Source organism: Geotrypetes seraphini, chromosome 8 (genome assembly GCF_902459505.1).
Source record: "Geotrypetes seraphini chromosome 8, aGeoSer1.1, whole genome shotgun sequence".
Taxonomy (NCBI): domain Eukaryota; kingdom Metazoa; phylum Chordata; class Amphibia; order Gymnophiona; family Dermophiidae; genus Geotrypetes; species Geotrypetes seraphini.
Window position 1 is genome coordinate 95,692,977 of NC_047091.1, and position 20,918 is coordinate 95,713,894.

The 20,918-nt window shown below is 43.7% G+C and overlaps 1 protein-coding gene across 2 annotated transcripts in view; it reads right to left on the bottom strand.

Moving 5' to 3' along the window:
* CALR3 (calreticulin 3) overlaps window positions 1–20,918 on the bottom strand; it is a 151,985-nt gene that overhangs the window by 9,286 nt on the left and 121,781 nt on the right. Inside the window, exons 6-7 of one of the 2 annotated variants that reach the window (XM_033956498.1) lie at window positions 10,679–10,792; window positions 10,429–10,572 (exon numbers count right to left, since the gene is read on the bottom strand). In XM_033956498.1, coding sequence (XP_033812389.1) covers window positions 10,429–10,572; window positions 10,679–10,792 — 258 coding nt within the window. The remainder of the gene's footprint in view (window positions 1–10,428; window positions 10,573–10,678; window positions 10,793–20,918) is intronic. The other variant, XM_033956499.1, reaches the window with a different exon arrangement.

A 20,918-nucleotide genomic window follows, 5' to 3' on the forward strand; every position in this document is an offset into this window, starting at 1 on the left:
CTAACTTACAGGCTCTACACCCCTGTTAAATCCCGCCATTTCATGTATAATTATATTGAAATGACAGGAATGAGTCACCTTACAGGCTCTATGCCCCATGGTGTAATCCTGAAGCAGTCTCAATTCATTTGATGCATGTCAAGTTGCTTGCTGAATACCATGTGGAGGAATCCAACTTTACAGACTCTACACCCATGTCAGATTCCTCCTTAGACTATGGATAAACAGATCCTGCCTGACACATTCTAGGTAGGGAAAAGGATTGAGAGATGATGAAATTCCTATAAATGTTGAGAAGGAAGGTATTCATCAAAAGAAGGCAATTTACGGACAAGATGCTTCATATAGCAGAAGATATAGAAATTGTAATTTAGTACTCTGTTCGCCAACATGGAGTATTGGTACAAGGGATATCCAAATATGCTCATAGTGTGCCTTTCACATGCTGGTGGCACTGAGGCATAGACTCTTGATTTTCTCAAAGTCAACTCTACTGCTAGTGATTGGTATTTATATACATAGAGAGTCAAAGCTTCTGGGAGCCCCTGTAATGGTTAGGGGTATTTCCCAGTTCATATGAAGAGTTTCTTTGAGAAGTTCTTTAGAAGGCTGATCATAATCTAAGCCCTCCATTCAGCACCATAAGCAGAATCAGCTTCTAGCTCGAGTAGTAACTTGTTCCCAATTGCCTAATAAATATAGTGAAAGAAAGTCTTGCAGTAGAAGATTTAGCCTCAGATGAATCAGACTAAATCAGAAGGATATGAAGGCCTTGGTGAAGAAATGCGTTGAGAGGATCGATGCTTACTTCGAGTCCAGTACCAGTCTGATGTAGTAGGAAGAAGTATGATGCAAAGCTGTTTTTCTCTTCAAAGAACAGGAGAGAGCGATGTTTTCTCTTCTTAGCATGTGAGAAGGAACGATGCCCATTGGATTGTAGATGAAGAACTGGACCAGTGGTGAGAGGATCGATATGTAGTGTGACAGGGAGAGTCCTGTCAGACTGGAAGAAACCCTGCAGTGCTCTAAAACTATCCCTAAACCTGCTCCTAGAAGCAGACAGGTTAGGGAAACTGCCCTGCAGAATTTATTCCCAATGAAAAGCAGCCCAAAAGTGACCCAATTATACTTGCCTAGTTCTAGGGTAGGGAATGCTAAAGGCAAAGAACTACAAGTACCAGCATGTACCAGGCCGGAGATAGCTAAACCCACAAAGGGATTAGCTCCTGCAATCAGCTCTGCTGGGGGCAGGGAAGCTATCCAGACTCATTAGCAAAGCACCAGAGAACCACAGGTGTTTCTAGAGACAATCAGCACAAGGCTAGAGAAAAGGGTGTGGTCTCTAGGTCAGAGAGGCAGCCACCAACCTTTAGCCTGCTTGAATCCTTGCAAAGAGGCAGACCAGTGCAATCCAGGGGACAGAAGCCAACATTTCCCACAGGAAACAGGGAGAAAATCTCAGGTCTGAATCTTGTCAACATTCTTCTGAAGGTAACACTGTTTTGCCAGAAGAAATATATACAAGTGATTATGAAATAGAACCTGTAGAATCCTGTTTGCCTGAAGCCGTGCTTATTGAATAAAAGCATGGGGAAATCATATGCTGTTTCTGGGAAGGTGGAATTGCCTCATAAACCATAATAACAGAAGGGTATAGAATCCCTGCTTCTGATTAAATTGAAGTTAATAGAAGAGTTGGAATAATTGTGCCCTGAAATTGCACAAACACAGAAATACTGTGAAAGAACAGGGCTGAGCAGTCCCTGCTGGTTCCAGGACTTTTGATAGTGAAAATTTGGTCTTTTGTTTTTGTAATAAGGACTGGCAGAGCATAGCCTGTTGAAAGCACATGTTTGTGGAAAATTGCCAGATTGTGAACTGTACAGCTGTGGAGCCTGGTTGGCTTACAAGCTGTTTAGCCACCAGAGCAAGTTTGTGTTTTGGTTTTTTTCCTTTCACCAAAATATAAACCAGAAAATAAAAACATAATAATTCACACCTTTGCTGGACCTTTTTATTTGATGCAGATATCCCTCTACCCTCCATGCCTCATTCAACCGCTCAGCTGAGGTTTGGATGAACTAGATCAGGACTCTGGCTAATCCAGTCCAGATCTTACCCGGTCACACAGCACATGGAATGTCAATGTCGCTCCAGAGAATCAGCTGTGGTACCATAGGACCTGGTAGCCATGTACTTAGGCTGGGCCAGTATTGAGGGAGTAAATACTGGTGTAAGCAGTTTTCATGCATCACCCAAATTCCTTCAGAACAGCGTATCGAGTTGCACCCAGAAGAGAAGCACCTGTACCTCTGGCTTATCTGCCGGTACCATCGGTGCCGCGGCTTGCCCCAAAGAGGGTGGCCTTCATGAGGATGCACACCTCAAGGTTGAGGCATGCTGGAAGGTAGTCATCTCTGCTTGGTCGGCATCAAGAGACTCATGCAAAAGTGACCTGTGACGCTGGTAGGAAGCTGGTGGCCTCTGAACTGGCTTACCAGTGGAGCAATGTCTTCCGACGCAAATGTCGATGTCTTTGATGTCTGAGCGATGCTCATACCGGTCCCAAACAATCTCTTCTGTTGAAGTTTCCGGCTGATTATCGAACATTTCTGCAGGGTAATATACCGGACATAAGTTCCACCCGGTGTTCTGGGCTAAGAGACTGGAAACACCAAATGTCAGAAGAAAGATTGGCCTTGGGCATCTGCAACTCTTTTTTTTTTTTTTAGCCCATTAATGACCTGAAAAAGTAAAAAAGACCGCGTTGGCCAAATCAATGGCTGAGGAAAAGTTAAGGCCTCGGCGGTTAAAGCCCCCAAGGAAAAAAGAGAGGAAAAAAAAATGTTCCTCTTTCACTTTTCTTTTTTAAAAAGAAGTAAACTTATAAATAAGATAAGAATAAAAGAAAAAATGCATGAGTGGGAAGGCAAATGGCAAAAAACTGAACAACGTTCAGAAACACGACTTCTTAGCTCCTCGGAAAACTAAGAACTGAGGAGCCGTGAGCCTGCATCAGGTAGGAAGGTACTCGCGCATGCATGTTGCAGGCAGTTTGTGAACTTTCTTAAGTTCTTAAAGTGGCGATGCACTTTTAAAGCTGTCTGTACCAGGACTCTATGGATGAAGTCACCCATATGTGAGAATATGCAGTTTGCTTGTCCTGGGATAATGTTAATTTTGATTTTTAAGATTTTGAATTACAAAGTCCACAGTTTTGTTCTTTCACTTAACAGTATATCCTGAATAATTTGATAATTCCAAATAAATTAGTTGTTACTAGGAAAAAATGGGGAGCTAACAAAAACATGATGGCAGATAAAGGCCTAATGGTCCATCCAGTCCGCCCTTCCCCACCATCCATTATCTTATCTTCTCCCTAAGCGATCCAATATGACTGTCCCATGCTATTTAGAATTCAGATACAGTCTTCATATCCACCACCTCCAGTGGGAGACCCTTCCAAGCATTCACCACCCTTTCTGTAAAGTACAGTATTTTCCTACATTACTCTTGAGCCTATCACCTCTTAACTTCATCCTATGCTCTCTTATTCCGGAATTTTCCTTAATTTGAAAAAGACTCACCTTCTATTCATTAACACCACAGAGATATTTAAATGTTTCTATCATGTCCCCTCTCTCCCATCTTTTCTCTAGAGTATAAAGTTCTCTAAGTCTGTCCCCATACAATTTATGATGAAGGCCATAAACCAACCTTGAAGTAGTCCTTTGGACTGACTCCATTCTATTTATATCTTTTTGAAGGTACAGTCTCCAAAATTGCACACAGTATTCCAAATAGGGCCTCACCAATGACTTATACAGCGGCATTATCACCTCCCTTTTCCTACTAGCCATTCCTCTCTTTATGTACCCAAGCATCTTCCTGGCTTTGACCATCAGCTTTTCTACCTGTTTTGCCACCTGGAGATCATCAGACACAATTTTCCCCAAGTCCCGCTCTTTATCCACACACAAAAGTTCTTCTTATAGTAACATAGTAGATGACGGCAGATAAAGACCCGAATGGTCCATCCAGTCTGCCCAACCTGATTCAATTTAAATTTTTTTTCTTTTTTAATTTTTTCTTCTTAGCTATTTCTGGGCAAGAATCCAAAGCTTTACCCAGCACTCTGCTTGAGTTCCAACTGCCAAAATCTCTGTTAAGACTTACTCCAGCCCATCTACACCCTCCCAGCCATTGAAGCCCTCCCCAGCCCATCCTCCACCAAACGGCCATACACAGACAGTGCAAGTCTGTGCAGTACTGGCCTAGTTCAATATTTAATATTATTTTCTGATTCTAAATCTTCTGTGTTCATCCCACGCTTCTTTGAACTCAGTCACAGTTTTACTCTTCACCACCTCTCTCGGGAGCGCATTCCAGGCATCCATTACCCTCTCCGTAAAGTAGAATTTCTTAACATTGCCCCTGAATCTACCACCCCTCAACCTCAAATTATGTCCTCTCCTCCTATAATATACCTTTCTCCTGGAGTTTTGCAGTCCAAGTGCATAACCCTGCATTTTTTAGCATTAAATCTTAGTTGCCAATTGCTTGACCATTCTTCAAGCATCACCAAGTCCCTCCTGATATTATCTACACCCTCTTGGGTATCTACCCTATTACAGAGCATGGTATCATCCACAAAAAGGCAAACTTTGCCAGACAGTCCTTCTGCAATATCACTCACAAAGATGTTAAATAGAACCGGCACAAGGACAGATCCCTGCAGCACTCCACTAAGATCCTTTTCCTCTGAGCAAACTCTATTTACCACTACCCTTTGTCTCCTTCTACTTAACCAATTTGTCACTTTAAGGTCCATACCGCATGCATTCAGTTTATTTATCAAAAGCTTTGCTAAATTCTAAGTACACTATATCTAGCACCCCTCCCATGTTCAACTGTTTGGTCACCCAGTCAAAGAAATCAATCAGATTTGTCTGACAAGACCTGCCTCTCATAAAACCATGCTACCTCAGGTCCTGCAGTCCATTTGATTCTAGAAATCTCACTATCCTCCGCTTAATAAGCGTTTCCATTAGTTTACTCTTCTCCAGTCCTCCAGGACCACACCAGACTCCAAGGAAGCATTGAAAAGTTGAGACAACAGAGCCACCAGAACCTCTCTGAGTTCTTCGAGTACCCTGGGATGTATCCCTTCAGGCCCCATTGCCTTGTCTATTTTTAGTTTAGCTAGCTCCTCACAAACACAGTCTTTCATGAGAATCTTTCCTGATCTACTACACTTTTATTCCCATTTGTGTTTGTTTTCTGCGGTCCTACCCCCCGGTCTTTCTTCCATGAACACAGAACAGAAATAATTGTTAAGCAGTTCAGCCTTATCCTTATCGGTTTCTGCATATTTGTCCCCTTCACTATGCCATTTTGACACTTCTTACTATCACTTACATATCTAAAAAAACGTTTTGTTCCCCCAATTTTACCATATCAGCTTTTCTTCCATTTGTATCAGCTTTTCTTCCATTTGTATCTTTGCTTTTCTGACAACATCCCATTTCTCGTAGCTTTTCCACATATTTTTATCTGTCATCCTCTTTCTGTGACGCCTTATAATTTATGACAGGTAACCTTTTTGCTCTCACCTTTTCAGCTACTGCATTTGAGAACCAAAGCAGCCTTCTTTTCCTTTTATCTTTATGTACCTTCTTAACAAAGGTTTGTTGCCTTCAAAATAACTCCTTTCAGTTTCATCCACTGTTTTTCTACTTCGTTCAACTGTTCCCATCCAACTAACTCCTCCTTGAGGTATTCTCCCACCTTGACAAAGTTAGTTCTTTTGAAGTTTAGAACCTTTAAATTCGAGTAAGTCCTCTCATTCCTCATTTTAATATTGAACCTTACCATTCTGTGATCATTAGATGCCAAATGATCACCTCATAAACACTTTCCCCATTTGTAAGCACCAAGTCCAGAATAGATCTATCCCGCATGGGTTCCATTACTAATTGCCAGAACAATTCTTCCTGTAACGACCCTGCAACCTTTTTCCCCTGTGCAGGAGCTTCAATAATATCCCCACCATGTTTTCAATTTTCCTTGCTCAGTTGAACTGAGTTGGGTCTCCTGTAACATGGCTATAGAGGTCTTTTGTCTATGTAGTGCATGTAATATAATATATTTTTCCATTTAATAGATGATCCAATCCCACCAACATTCCATGTTGTAATTTTCAAACTATCCACCTAGCCAAACAAAATCAAAATATATAAACCAAAGGATTAAACCCAATAATCTCAGCCATCCCAGTCTCCAGCATCCCCTACTTACTAGTCAAGCCCTCTCTTTTCCAAGCTATAGTAGAATCCAAAAAGAGCCAATTATGAGCATTAAAATAGAACTTATAAAGAAGATTTATCCTGTCATCTGCAAGAGAACACAGTTCAAACATAATCCTGACCATAATTCCTAACAAATGGTTTGTCATCTGCAAAGAGGCAAATCCTACCCGACAGCCCTTCAGCATTATCACTTACAAAAATGTTAAAATGAACAGGCCCAAGAACCAAACCTTGAGGCATACCACTGGTAACATCCCTTTCCTCAGAGCGAATTCCATTAACCACTACCCTCTTGTTCCCTTCCACTCAACCAATTTTTCATCAAGTCTGTCACTTTAGGGCCCATACTGAGGGCATCAGTTTATTAGATGCCTGTGTAGAACTCTGTCAAAGGCTTTGTTAAAATATAAATACATCACATCTAGTGAACTTCCTCTATCCAATTCTCTGGTCACCCAGTCAAAGAACTTGATCAGATTTGTCTGACAAGACCTGCCTCTAGTGAATCCATGTTGCCTCAGGTCTGGTAATCCACTGGATTCCAGAAATGTTTTTAAAGTGTTTCCATTAATTTACTTATCACAGAAGTCAGACTTACTGGCCTGTAGTTCCCTACTTCTTCCTTCCACTTTTGTGGAGAGAGCCAGAGGCTCAAAAGAAAGATCCACTAGAACTGACAAAACCAAGAATCATTGGATGCCAAGATAGCCTCCGCAACAACATTTCTGAGAAAAGGCACAACATTTGGGTGTGGGGCTGTGGTACCATGAGTGAGGGTGGGTACCATGAGTGAGGGTGGGTCTGGAGCCCAGGTAAGATAGACCACAAAGCAGGTACAGAGAAAAACAAATAATATACAGGAATTCTTTGAAATTTATAAACCGAGAAGAGAGCTTACCGTATTTTTCACTCCATAAGATGCACTTTTTTTCCCACCCAAAAGTGTATCACCTTTCAGCCGTGCCACCTTTTTAAACACTGCCTCGCCGCCCCCCAGTACAATTGCAACCTCCCCTCACCACAGCCACACTACCTCTCAACCGCACACCTTTTTAAAACAAACCCCCCACCGCCGCTGCTGCCTCACCGCCGTACCTTTTTCAAGCCTGGTGGTCCAGCATATATCCCTCCCTCTACAGTCTGCATTATTTTCCGGCAGCAGGCGCATGAGTCAGGAGCACAGCGGTCAGGCCCAAGCTTTACACGCTCCCGCTTGTGCCCGTGCTGCTTTCTGAATGGCTGGTGGCAGTTCTCGCGAGACTCACGAGAACTGCTGCCAGTCATTCAGAAAGCGGCGGGAACGCGTAAAACTTGCCCCATGACCTTCAGGCTCCTGACTCACGCGCCTGCTGCCAGAAAACAATGCAGAGCCAGGGAGGGAGGGAAGAATTTAAAAAGGTACGGGTTGTTTTGTTTTAAAGGTATAAAGAGAGGGGATATGATTAAAAAAGGTACGGGGGGTATGATATAAAAGGTACAAAGAGGGGGGATATGATTAAAAAAGGTACCGGGGGGTATGATAAAAAAGCTACAAGGGGGGTATGATTAAAGGTACAGGGGGGTGATTAAAAAAGTTACTGGGGGCACGTGGGGGGATGATTTAAGGTACTGGGGGGTATGGGGCCTGCCTGTCACTAGGCCTGCCTGCCTGCCTGCCTGCCTGCCACTAGGCTTGCCCGCCCTGTGCCCTGTCCGCCCTGTCTCGGCCTACTTCTAGACCACCAGAGGGGGGACAGGGTTCAGAACCTGACAGGGAAGGGGAGACAGTGTGCAGAGCCTGGCAGGGAGAATTTGGTTCAGAATGGGTGTTTTTTTTCTTGTTTTCCTCCTCTAAATAGAGTGCATCTTATGGTCAGGTTCGTCTTAAAGAACAAAAAATATGGTAGATCTGTAAATGGGATGAAATTAAGTTTGGAGGGTAGAATGTTGATTATGCATGTTAGGATTGGAGCATCAATGATGTCTGTGGCTGGTGTAGAACTATGGAATGCCCTGCCTGGTATCTTACGATTCTGTATTGGGAGGATAAATTTTAAGAAAATGCAATTATTTGCTAATGCTTTTCTATGCTAATGCTTATTCCATCTGAAAATATTTTCTTCAGAATACTATGACAATAATGTATGATTTAAAGCTTGTTTGCATTTCTGAACTGATTGAATTTGATTTGTTTTGCCTGTATATGTTTATTGGTCTTGTCTTCTTAAAATTTCTTGTACGCTATATTTCCTCTGACTATCTGCATAGTGTAACTCGCTGAATGTCCAGCTCTCTTGAATGTAAACCGCCTAGAAGTCGCAAGATTGTGGCGGTATAGAAGAATAAAGTTATTATTATTATCTATCATGGAATGGATCTTTGAACTAATGCTTTTTTGCTTCCTTAATTGTTGAAATCTGATTTGACTTGGTATATTGACATTTTATTTTGGGGGGGATATTAATGGTGTTGTCTACTTATGTCTATGTTATATGTGGAAATTGCAGGGAATGTAAAATATTATGTATATGATATGTAAACCACATAGTTGTATGCAGTATATAAATTTTTAAATAAATAATGCAATTCCATTGTATATCGGAAAGCAAAAAGATGTGATTGTTTTTGAAGAGATCTTTTTGTGAAATGAAGCATGGATGCTGAGCATCTGTTATTAGTCAAATTGTATATGTCGATGAAATTTTTACATGTGTGTCTTATGGCTGTTTGTAACACTTACTGTGAATGTGGTATTGTAAGCCGCCTTGTTAAAGGGGGGATATAACCAAATAAACTAATATTTATTGAAGGTGTCGGGCAAGGGGTCCTGTTTAAGTCACAGGAAGGAAGTACGTAAACTCAAATCAAAATCTTTGAATATGACAATGTTTTCAGGTGGCTTACATCTACGGAGCAATAGCAAATAGGCATGAGAGGGGCAGAAGAAACGATTGCAGGGCGACTCAGTTGGCATAGCAGTTCAGGCAGGACTGATGGAAAAATGCTACCTGTTTAAACACATCAGGCCAGAAAACCTGGGAATGTATCCTGGCCCGGTTTCTCGTACCCCCAAGTGACCCCCTAATAGGTGACTATCAAAAGATTAGGTTCTTACCTTTGCTAATGTTCTTTCTTGCAAATCCACACTCTATTCCAGGACTAGAGCTTGTAGGAAGCCACATAAGACAGTCCTGAGCTCCTCTTACCTCAGGACCACAGGAAATCAGTTTCTTTCCTACAAGCCAGACTATAGGAGCTTGTCTTCTCTGCTCGTTTATTTTCTTTGAATTTATTACTATGATGTACCAGGCTTATTTGGCTAAGAAATTACTGTCAACCACCTTTCCGCAGGTGTCTTCGCTAGCCATTGGGACCCTTCCTTCCCAGTGCACGGGCTCTACCCCCCCTCCCCCCACTGTGCTCCCAGTCAGTATGCCAGCCCAGCCTGTGGTTGACCCGGATTCCCTGACAATGCCTCTGCTTATGCAGGCGGGCACCACTACTGTGGGAGATGTTGTGGTACTCGTGGATCTCTAGGACCAGGATCTATTGTATCTGAAAGTAACTCCCAAAATTTATGAGCTAAATCTAATGGAGATCTCCAGTAGGAAAGTATAAAAATCAAATGGGGTTCCACAAATGTCTGTTTGCTTTGGGCCCAATCCTAGTGTTAATTAGTCCTCAGATAGTATTCTTGGGAGACAATTGATTACTTTTAGTGTTCTGGGGCAAGCAACGAGACTGCTGATCCCTCAGTGCTGTTCCATGGCTGGAAAGGGTTATCAAACTAGAGCATCTGACTTCCTTCCCTCTTTCCCCAGACCCATGTCCATTTTTTCCTACCAATCCCATCAAACAGCAGACTTAAACATGGACCTGCAGCTGCAAGGCAGCTTTATGTCTATCCTTACCCTTTCATTTAAATTAAAATGTCTATCAAGAAGCTCTAATTCCAGCAAATGTAGATTTTCATAACAAGAAAACATAATATTTGTTGATTTATATTCCGCCAAAGCCTTTTGGTTCGAGGCAGATTACAAATATATAAAACTTATGACTTTTTATTTTCTAATTTCATTCCAAAGATGAGAAAACTGAACTCTTGAATTCCAGTTTATCAAAACAAGCAGAAAATACTGACCTGCCATAAATCAAGCCCAATGACCCCAATATCATTATATTTGAAGATATTGAAATCTGGAGAGTAATGTAGATTATCAATCTGTGGGTGAATCCAAACTCCTTTATAGTTTGGATTATCAATCTGATGTGGTGTCCATTCACCCTGAAAAAGAAAAAAATAAACCAGAGAGAAAACACATGCTATAAATAATGTCAAATGAAAGAATAGCTTTCTCATAAATATTACCCCAAAATCAGTATCTCTATACTTTGTATTCAGGATTCTTGATGCTAGGGGGCTCCCATTCTCCGTCCATTTCTTGGTCCCAGTCTTTAGGTTTCTTAGCAGAAGTATCAATAATATACTTGGGCTGGTCCCAGTCCTTAAAAACACACCACAAAAAGATTATTTAAATTGCAAAAAAAACTATGTTAATGAAAGATTAGGTTCTTAACTGGATAATCTTCTTTCTGTTAATCTTCTCAGGAGTCCATACATTAAGTGTTCAATCCATTTCCACAAACAGGGTTTTGCAGAAGTGTATTACTCACAACGCCAGTAGAATAGCGTGCCCCCTTCAGTACTTCCCAAAGTAATTTATCTCCACTGGAATAAAATACAAAGAAGGAGGGGTACAGTGAACCTCTCTGAAGATATCATACAATTCTGTTCTGCTCTGCAACTTAGAAAAAAAGAAAACCAATCAACAGGGATTTGTAACATAGCAGTAATAGTGAACCAATCTGCTCTGTGCAACAAGCACTAACATCAAAAGTCAGAGGGCATCTTTATGCTTAGTCATCTGCCTGAGAGGAGAAGAACTCCAGGCCTGGAATCTAGAAATATCCTGAGGCAGAAAGCAGGCCATACTGTCACCCACCGGGCCATGGTCCAAGTAGTAACAGGGCCTCAGCGGGTGGTATTGACGATCCTGGCATGCTTCTCAGCAAGGAGATAACCCTACAGAGTGATCAGTTCTAGGTAAGTGCTAAACCATATTAGAGGTTAGTTTACTGCATGAAGGCACAAAGAGTTTCTTTCATAGGAAAACAACTAGTGTCTTTATTTTATAAACAATAATAACAAAAAAACATACTCAGGCAACCGCCTAGTATACTGTAACAAGTGACTTGCTCTTGAATATAGCAAAATTCTGTCAGGGAAAAAAAATCATACACAATAGTTCCAAAGGCGGGCTAATTGCCACACCCTGTAAGGGTACCTGAGCTATAAACAGACTCAGTTCCGCTTCTCTTCACCAGGCCATCTCTTTTCAATAACTAAAACAGACAGAGCATTCAAAAGATCCAGTTTGTTAAACTCCACCACTACTGCCTTGCTTGAAATAGGCAGTCCCCCAACTCCAAGGAGTTGGGTGGGGGAGAATTGCTGATTCATAATCAAAGATTTGCTTTTCACAAGCAACCCACAAAATTCCCAGTCCAAGATATTCAGCGAATTCCCCTTAACAACTCAAAACCCCAAGTGTGACCTTTGCTGGAGCAAACATCACAAAATAAAAAAAACAAACCGTCTCAGTAATTAGAACAAGCTGTATCCTTCTCAGCACTGCTCTACAAATAGGGGCAAATTCTATAAATGGTGTCCCGATTGTAGGTGGCGGTAGGCGTTCTACCGCTGTCTAACCAGCCAATTGGGAGGCACATTTTATTTTTTAAAAACTCTTCAAGGCAGACTACCTACACTGTAGGTGTCTTTGCGAGCCTAGGGAGGCAAGTAGGGCCACTTAAGTTTGCTCAAGGTTAGGCATGGGCGTGGTTTCGCCTGGAAGTGGCCTTAGGCGAGCCTAGGCAACCCTAGGTAGTGGCCTAAGGGAATCCGGCCAATTGGCATCCTAGGCCACTCCCAGTGCATCCCAGAATGCTTGGAGAGAGGCATAAGATTCTGGTTGGCCCAGATGCCTAAGGCCCCCCTATGGGAGGGGCCGTAAGTGCCTGGGCCAATCAGGGCCTTAGGCCCCTTCCCAGTGCATCCCATGATGCACTGGGAAGGGAAAGGCATGCCATTCAGTGGAGGTGGGCCTGCTGGCTGGAGGGAGTAAGCATCCCTCCGGCCAGCCAATTAAAGAAGGTACTGATGGGATACGGGTGGGCTTGTGCGGGGAGTCAGAGTGCCAGACGATGTCTCGGGGGGGGGGGGTTCTGGCAGGAGAGACTGGGCATCCTTCCTGATGGTGGATGCCTCAGCAGAGTGGTGGCAGAAGGAATTGGACCATGGACATTTGGAGGTGGGGGGCGGCTTCGGGGGTTCTGGCAGGAGGGATGGGCATCCCTTATGCTGATAGTCTTCACGGGAGGGGGAAAGGTTCCCTGCCGCGGCCACTAAACTGATCATGGCAGGGAGATTCTCTTGCCAATTCTCTAACTGGCACCTGTGATATGGATGCCGGTTAGAGAATTGTAGTGTTAGGTGGGCTTAGGCGTCTGTCCATGAGGACAGATGTGATTCTATATAGGACAACCATGTACAGTTCTCAAAAGCCCCTTAGGTGGCTTCTGAGACTGGGCATCCTTTACAGAATCTGATCCTTAGTGTCCATTTGCACACAAGCTCTGTGGCTTTCCTTTTCTTCTCAAAAAAAACCCCCAAAAACACCCAATTCCAAGGTTCTATCTTGACTGAAGTCTAAAATACTTTCAAGGTCATTTTAGCATTTTGGCAATATCATTGCAGCTTTTCTCCAGTCCTACTCTTTTAGCAGTTCAACCCCAACAACACAACAACAAAAAATTAGTCACTAGTAAGTCAATGCTAAAGTTACATCCATTGGCTCAGTCACCTCAAGCTCTGGCATAACTAGTGCAGAAACTTCCATGGCCTCCTCTGTAGCAAGGCTCTGCTGGGCTTGGCTGCTCTGGCTCCTGCCAATCCATTGGTTCCACTACCTTCCTCTGCTTAACCTGGAGAGCTCTCCAGAGTAATTCCTCCTATGCTGCTCTCTCCTGTGCATGTGAGCCCCACCCAAATCTGTGTGCCTCTCCGGCTTCCTATCTGGTTATTTATCACATTTACTTTCCCTCTAGCTATAGGGAACTGTCTTAGCATTTTAGGAACCGCTGTAAAAGTTTTTGGCTCCTGCTTATTAGTGTGTTCAGAATTCTGGTGGCCTACTGAAAGTGTCCAGGACTCCTGCTCTGGGTGACTTTTCTCAGGATAGTAAGCTCGGGCTTCTGTAGACTCTGAATCTCTATGTATGAGAGTTTTTCTGCCTTTGATGGAGCACTGCCGCCTTAGCTTTAAAGGGGACAGATCTGGCTTTAGGACCAGAAATGTCACAATACAGACTCCTGAGAAGATTAACAGAAAGAAGATTATCAAGGTAAGAACCTAATCTTTCATTCTGTTACATCTACTCAGGAGTCCGTACATTAGTTGATGTACCAAAGCAACGGCTGATACCTAGAGTGGGACAGATGAGCATACCTGCAAGACCGAGGACCCAAAGGTGGCATCCTCTTGAGCTTCCATGTCCACTCTGTAAAACCTTGTAAAAGTACGAAGAGTAGACCAAGTAGTTGCTATACATATCTCTGCGGGAGGAACTGCCTGTGACTCCGACCATGAAGATGCAACACTCCTGGTCGAGTACACCTTGAGAGATACCAGCAGCTGCATAACATAAGCTATAGAGACCTTGAACGCTGCACTGCTGTGCCTGGATTGGCTGGTTTGCACAAACGGATTGTCGGAAAGACGACAGTCATTGGTGTTTTCCAAGTAATGAAGTAAAACTTTGTACATCCAGTTTCTTCAATATCCTATTCTGCTTGTCGGAGCCTGTAGGTTGAAAAGCAGGTAGATGAACCTTCTGGTTGACATGAAAATCAAATGCAACTTTTGGGAGGAAGGAGGGAAAAGCCTGGAGAGCTACACCCACCTCCGTGATCCTGAGAAAGGGCTCTCTACAAGAGAGAGCTTGCAATTCTGAGATATGTCTTGCCGAGACGACCACCACCAGGAACACTATCTTGACCGTGAAATCCAAGAGGGATGCGTCTTTGAGTGGCTCATATGGGGCTTTAGTGAAGCCTTTTTTGATGGTGTTAACATTCCATGACGGGAAAGGATGCTTTAGCGGAGGCCTCAACCACAGTGCAACTCTTAGGAATCTAGTCACATATGGTTGAGTTGTCAATAAAACTTTACTACTTTGCACCCGGAAGCATGAAAGGCCTGTCACTTGTACCTTGAGAGAAGCTACTGCAAGTCCTTTTTCCAGACCGGCCTGCAGAAAAGCAAGGATAACCAGAATGCAAGCTCAGAGCAGTTTCACCAGCTCTCTTTCACACTACAGTTACATAAGTACATAAGTACATAAGTAGTCGCCTCCGCCGGGGCAGACCAGAGGTCCATCCAGCCCAGCGGTCCGCTCACGCGGCGGCCCTTCAGGCATATTGCCTGGTCAGCGGTCCCTGACTAATTTTATTGCCTACCTCTACAGTTATCTCTAAACCTTCCACTGCTCTTATCTGTACCCCTCAATCCCTTTGTCTTCCAGGAACCTATCCAGGTCTTCCTTGAAACCCTGTACTGTGCTATTTCCTATCACGGCCTCCGGAAGGGTGTTCCATGTGTCCACCACCCTCTGTGTGAAAAAGTACTTCCTTGCGTTTGTTTTAAACCTGTCCCCCTTCAATTTCATCGAGTGACCCCTTGTTCTTGTGGTTTCTTTCAAATTGAAAAATCTGTCTTTGTCAACCTTTTCGATGCCCCTCAGGATCTTGAAGGTCTCTATCATATCTCCTCTGAGTCTCCGCTTTTCCAGGGAGAACAACCCCAGCTTCTTCAGTCTGTCAGTGTATGTAAGGTTTTCCATACCCTTAATCAGTTTAGTTGCTCTTCTCTGGACTCCCTCAAGCATTGCCATGTCCTTTTTGAGGTACGGTGACCAGTACTGTACACAGTATTCCAGATGCGGGCGCACCATAGCCCGGTACAGTGGCAGGATGACTTCCTTCGTTCTGGTCGAGATACCCTTCTTAATGATACCTAACATTTGGTTTGCTTTCCTCGAGGCTGTGGCGCATTGTGCCGACGCCTTCAATGTCGTGTCTACCATCACTCCCAAGTCTCTTTCCAGATTACTGACCCCTAGCATTGATCCCCCCATTTTGTAAGTGAACATCGGGTTCCTTCTCCCTATATGCATGACCTTGCATTTCCCTACATTGAAGCTCATTTGCCACTTTTTCGCCCATTCTTCCAATGTCGTAAGATCCCTTTGGAGATTCTCGCAGTCAACCGTGGTTTCAACCTTGCTGAATAGTTTGGTGTCATCTGCAAATTTGATGACCTCGCATTTTGTTCCCTCCTCCAGGTCGTCAATGAATATGTTAAACAGGAGCGGTCCCAGCACCGATCCTTGAGGAACCCCGCTCGTGACCCCTTGCCAGTCCGAGTAATGGCCCTTTACACCAACCCTCTGCTTCCTGTCTGCCAGCCAGTTTTTGATCCATCGGTGGACCTCCCCGTGCACCCCATGGTTCCATAGCTTCCTGAGCAACCGCTCATGTGGTACCTTATCGAAGGCTTTCTGGAAGTCTAGGTAAATTATGTCTATGGGTTCTCCTTTGTCCACCTGGTTGTTTACCCCCTCAAAGAAGTACAACAAGTTTGTGAGGCACGACCTACCCTTGCAGAACCCATGCTGGCTCGACCTTAGCTGTCCAAACCCTTCCAAGCTCTGGCATAGGCTGCTAAAGTAAAGGTCTTCTTAGGCTGGAGAAGAGTGGCAATAACTACATCTGAATATCCCTTGTGAACTAAGCCATGCCGTAAGACCAAAGTGCTCTGGATTCTCCATGGGGACTAGTCCCTGAATGAGAAGCCCACGATGAAGAGGGAGCTTGAGGTTCCTTTCCTGCTGAAGATGTACTAGGTCTGCATGCCATAGTTGGCAAAGGCAGTCTGGGGCCAATAAGATCACGAGTCCTGGATGAGTCCATGGTGGGCCGGGATGACATAAAGGAGTCCTTGGCTGAGCCAGGGCTGAACCAATGTGTCTAACCCTAAGCTTTACATATGCTACTGATGTGGCGTTGTTGGAGAACTGCCTTTCCCTCTAGGGCCTTTTCTAGAGTTCTCAACGTTAGCCAAATGGCTCGGAGTTCCAGACAATTCTGATGGTGAGTTCACTGGCCTTGAATCGAGTGGTCCCCACAATGGGCTCCACAGCCAAATAGGCTGGCATCAGTCATGAGTCACCAAAATAGAAAAAAGTAAATAGAAAAAGTAAAATAACAAGAGGAGGAGGAGGTACCATGGGGTAATATGAGGAAATAACCCTTTCAAATTATGTTGTTTGTAAGGCAATCTGATATCCCCAAGGACCTCTGATAAAAATTATTATAAAACTGCACCATATATTATTGCTGACTCTTGACTGAGAGTGTGTGACTGCTGTTTGAGTAATCACGGATAGAAAGATTGTTACAGATGGATCAGTCATGAGAGGCATACCCTTCAAAAAGATGTCTCCTTGAAGCCACCAGCATAAGCTGTTCCTCGCTATCCCTGTCCATGGGAGCTGCATCTGAAGAGAATGACACTGAGGGGACCACTGAGAAAGAAGAACATCCTGGAGAGGCCACATAAGTGCCCTGGCCCAGGAAACAACCTCAAGGGAGTCTGCCATGGAACCCAATACCTGAAGGTAATGCCAAGCAGTAGGAATCGGCATTACTAAGAGATAGAAGATTTGTTGCTTGAATTTCTGTTTGTGTGGCTCAGGAAGAAAAACATGGTCCTGCCATGTTGAAGTGAATGCCCAGATACTCTAAACTCTGGGTCAGTACTAGATGGCTCTTCTTGAAGTTGACTATCCAGCCTAACCGCTGGAGTAGATCCAATACTGGTCACACTGCTTGCTCACACTCTGGTTTGGATGGAACTCTGATTAGCCAATCATCCAGATAGGGGTGTTCCTGGATTCCCATCTTTCAGAGGTTAGCCGCAACCACCACTATTACCTTGGTGAAAGTGTGAGGGGCTGTTGCCAATCCAATTGGGAGAGCCACAAACTGGAAATGTTCCTGAAGTACATCAAACCTCGGATATTTTCTGTGGCCTAGAAAGATGGGAATATGTAGATATGCTTCTATCAGATCCCGAAAGGCAAGAAACTCCCCTGGAGTCACCGCCACAATGACCGAATGGGCAGTTTCCATGTGAAAATGCGGGATTCTTAGAAATGCATTGACGGTCTTGAGATCCAAGATGGGCCTCCAGTCTTCTGTGCACAATGAATATTTGGAGTATCTGCCTGATCCCAATTCATCAACGGGGACAGGTTCTATGGCCCGAATACCTAAAAGCCGTTGAAGTGTGGCTAAGACCTTGGCTTCTTTTTCCATCCAGCTGGATAATCAAGGAATAAATCCTCAGGAGGATGATAAAACTCCATCTTGTGACCCACTTGGGTGATGTCCAGCACTCATTGGTCTGAGGAAATTTTCTCCTACTCTCTTTGAAATGCTGACAGCCTTCCTCCAATATATGGAGGTGCAGCCGCCAATTTGGCGTCACTGAGACTTTTTGGAGGGCGGATTGACATGAGACCCTGAGGGCTGCTGGCATCTGGGATTACTAAATCACTCTGTAACCTTGGATCTCTGGGTGAAGGAACTCAGATTGTAATGGCAAGATTGGTGGGAGAGACAAAAATTACCTGTACTCCCTCCTGGAGGTTAGCGCGGCCTGTTCTCTGGCAGAGACTTAGGGCAGCGATCCATCACACTGGCCATGAGATTGTCTAGGCCAAGGGTGCCCAAAAGGTCGATCACGATCAGTCAGTAGATCACAAAGGCAACACGAGTCGATCGCGGAGCCCATCCCGGGCTCCATGATACTCACGTTGCCTTCCCAACACCGTAAACAGGATGCAGAAGCTCCAGGCCGATCAGCCTTCCTCTCCCCAACGTCAATTCTGATGTCGGAGAGGAAGTTCCGGGTCAGCCAATCGCTGCCTGGCTGACCCGGAACTTCCTCTCCGACGTCAGAATTGACGTTGGGGAGAGGAATGCTGGTTGGCCCGACACTTCTGCATCGGGAAGCAAGGAGAGCTTGGGGCGGTGGTGGCTTGGGGCCTGTTCCCCGATGGCGGCGGCAGTGGCTTGGGAGAGGGCAGGAAGAAAGAAAGAAAGGGGGCAGGGAGAGAGGAAGAAAAAGTTGGGGGAGGGAATGAGGTCTGGAGGAGAGGAAGCATGCAGTAGGCTGAAAGAAGGGAAGAAATATTGGATGCACAGTCAGAAGAAAGTGCAACCAGAGACTCATGAAATCACCAGACAACAAAGGTAGGAAAATTATTTTATTTTCAATTTAGTGATCAAAATGTGTCCGTTTTGAGAATTTATATCTGCTGTCTATATTTTGCACTATGGCCCCCTTTTACTAAACCGCATTAGCGGTTTTTAGCGCAGGGAGCCTATGAGCGTCTACAGTGCAGGGCATTCAGTGCAGCTCCCTGCTCTAAAAACTGCTATCGCGGTTTAGTAAAAAGGGAGGGGGTATATTTGTCTGTTTTTGTATAGTTGTTACTGAGGTGACACTGCATAGAGTCATCTGCCTTGACCTCTTTGAAAAAACCCCGGGAATATAAATGATAATTAACATTTTTTCAAAGTTTGGAGATATTAAAGTGGTATTAAATTCTAAAGAAAAGGCTTAATGTGAAACCGGTTACTATCTTTACTCATAATCCATCATATAATCAGTCCTTGATGATATTTTTGACTTTCAGGAACTCCCTCAAGTGGTCTGGAGAAAAAAAAGTATACTTAATTCCCAAATACCTCACCAAACACTTGCAGGGATAAGCTAATAGAAACGTAGCCCCCAACTTAAGAGTTTCTTTACGCAGAGATAGGAAATCCTTTCTTCGTTCTTGTGTAACTTTAGAGACATCTGGGTACATCCAAATCCGTTGTTCTCCATATAATTTATGAGAATTTTTAAAATATAATCTTAACACCATATTTAAGTCTTGCTCAAAAACAAAAGAAATTAGAAGAGTTGCTCTTTGTCTCTGCATTCAAAGTTTGTTCCAATAACGCAGTCACATTCCCAAAATCAATCTGATTCTCTCCTTCATTTTGTTTATCCAATTCTTTTTGAGGCATCTTTTTATTTGGAAGATAATATATTTTGTTTACTGGAGGAATTTTGTCAGAGGGAATATTCAAATTTTCAATTAAATATCTATTCAAATAGACTATAGGAGAAGTTCCAGGGGAGAATGGAAAATTCAAAATACGAAGGTTCAATCTCCTATTATAGTTTTCAATTTGTTCTAATTTCCTATGAATAAAGGAGTTATCTTTAATAGCTGCGTTCTTAAATGTTTGCAATTGTTTTATATCGTCCTGCATTTGTATAGTTTGGGTTGAGAATTCCAATTTCATTGAGTCAACAGTTTTAGTAAGATTGTCCATCTTGGTATTAATGTTAATTACCTCCTCAGTTGTTTTGCTCGACGAAATCTCCAGCCGCTGAAGGAGTGACCAAATGTCTCCCAAGGAAGCCTCCGTGGGAGAGGAGTGAATTCTCTCTCTCTCTGTAGATGTTGTTAAAGTCTTCAGCTGCCCTGCCATTACCGGCTTGTCGCCCTCTCCAGGAAGCCCCGTAGAATCCCTTCCGGGATCGTAGTCCTCCTGCAACAAAGCCCCGACAGACGCTGGACACGCAGGTTTTGATGGAGCTGGAGGGGATAAGGATGTTTTAAACCCCGAAAGGGGGAGAGGTTCTCCTACATCTTCCCCCAATGCCGGGACACTTCCTCCGGCTTGTGGAGCAACCGGGGATTGAACCGCAAAGAAGCGATCGACGGTCTGCTGGACGGGCGTTGAAAATAGGGCCAGCGAGGGAAAGGCCCTTAAACTTTAAAAGATTTCCATGCCCCCTATTATTGTGGTCTAAGAAAGGGATAAATAATATTTCTGTATTTGATTTTTGGTTTGAATGGTAAAATGGTTTCCTTCCTGTATTACATGGAACAAGATTATTCTTGTGATTTGTTGTGAAAGTTTAATAAAGATAATTATAAAAAAAAACAAAAAACATTTTTTCTGCGTACAGTGTGCTTTGTGTATTTAAAAAATTTTATTGTTGGTAGATCATTTTGATTTGGTTATTTTAAAAGTAATTTGCAAGCCCAAAAAGTGTGGGCACCCCTGGTCTAGGCTCTTACTGAAAAGCATTTGCCCTTAAGTCAGTCTGTTTAAGGTTGCCTTGGATGCTGAGTCGCCCGCCCACTGCTTGATCCAAAGCATTCTACGAGCACAGACTGCATGCACCATACCTTGCTAATGACCCCGATAAGGTCATATAGGGCGTCTGCCACATAATCCACCCCTTCTAGCACCAGCTGGAGGCAGACATCCTCCTCTGCAGAGGGCTCACGTCTCAATCTGGTGTAACAGACCTATGCAGCAAATGATGCTGCCAACACAGCTTTGATTCCCAGATTTAGAGCTTCATATTGTCTCTTCAAA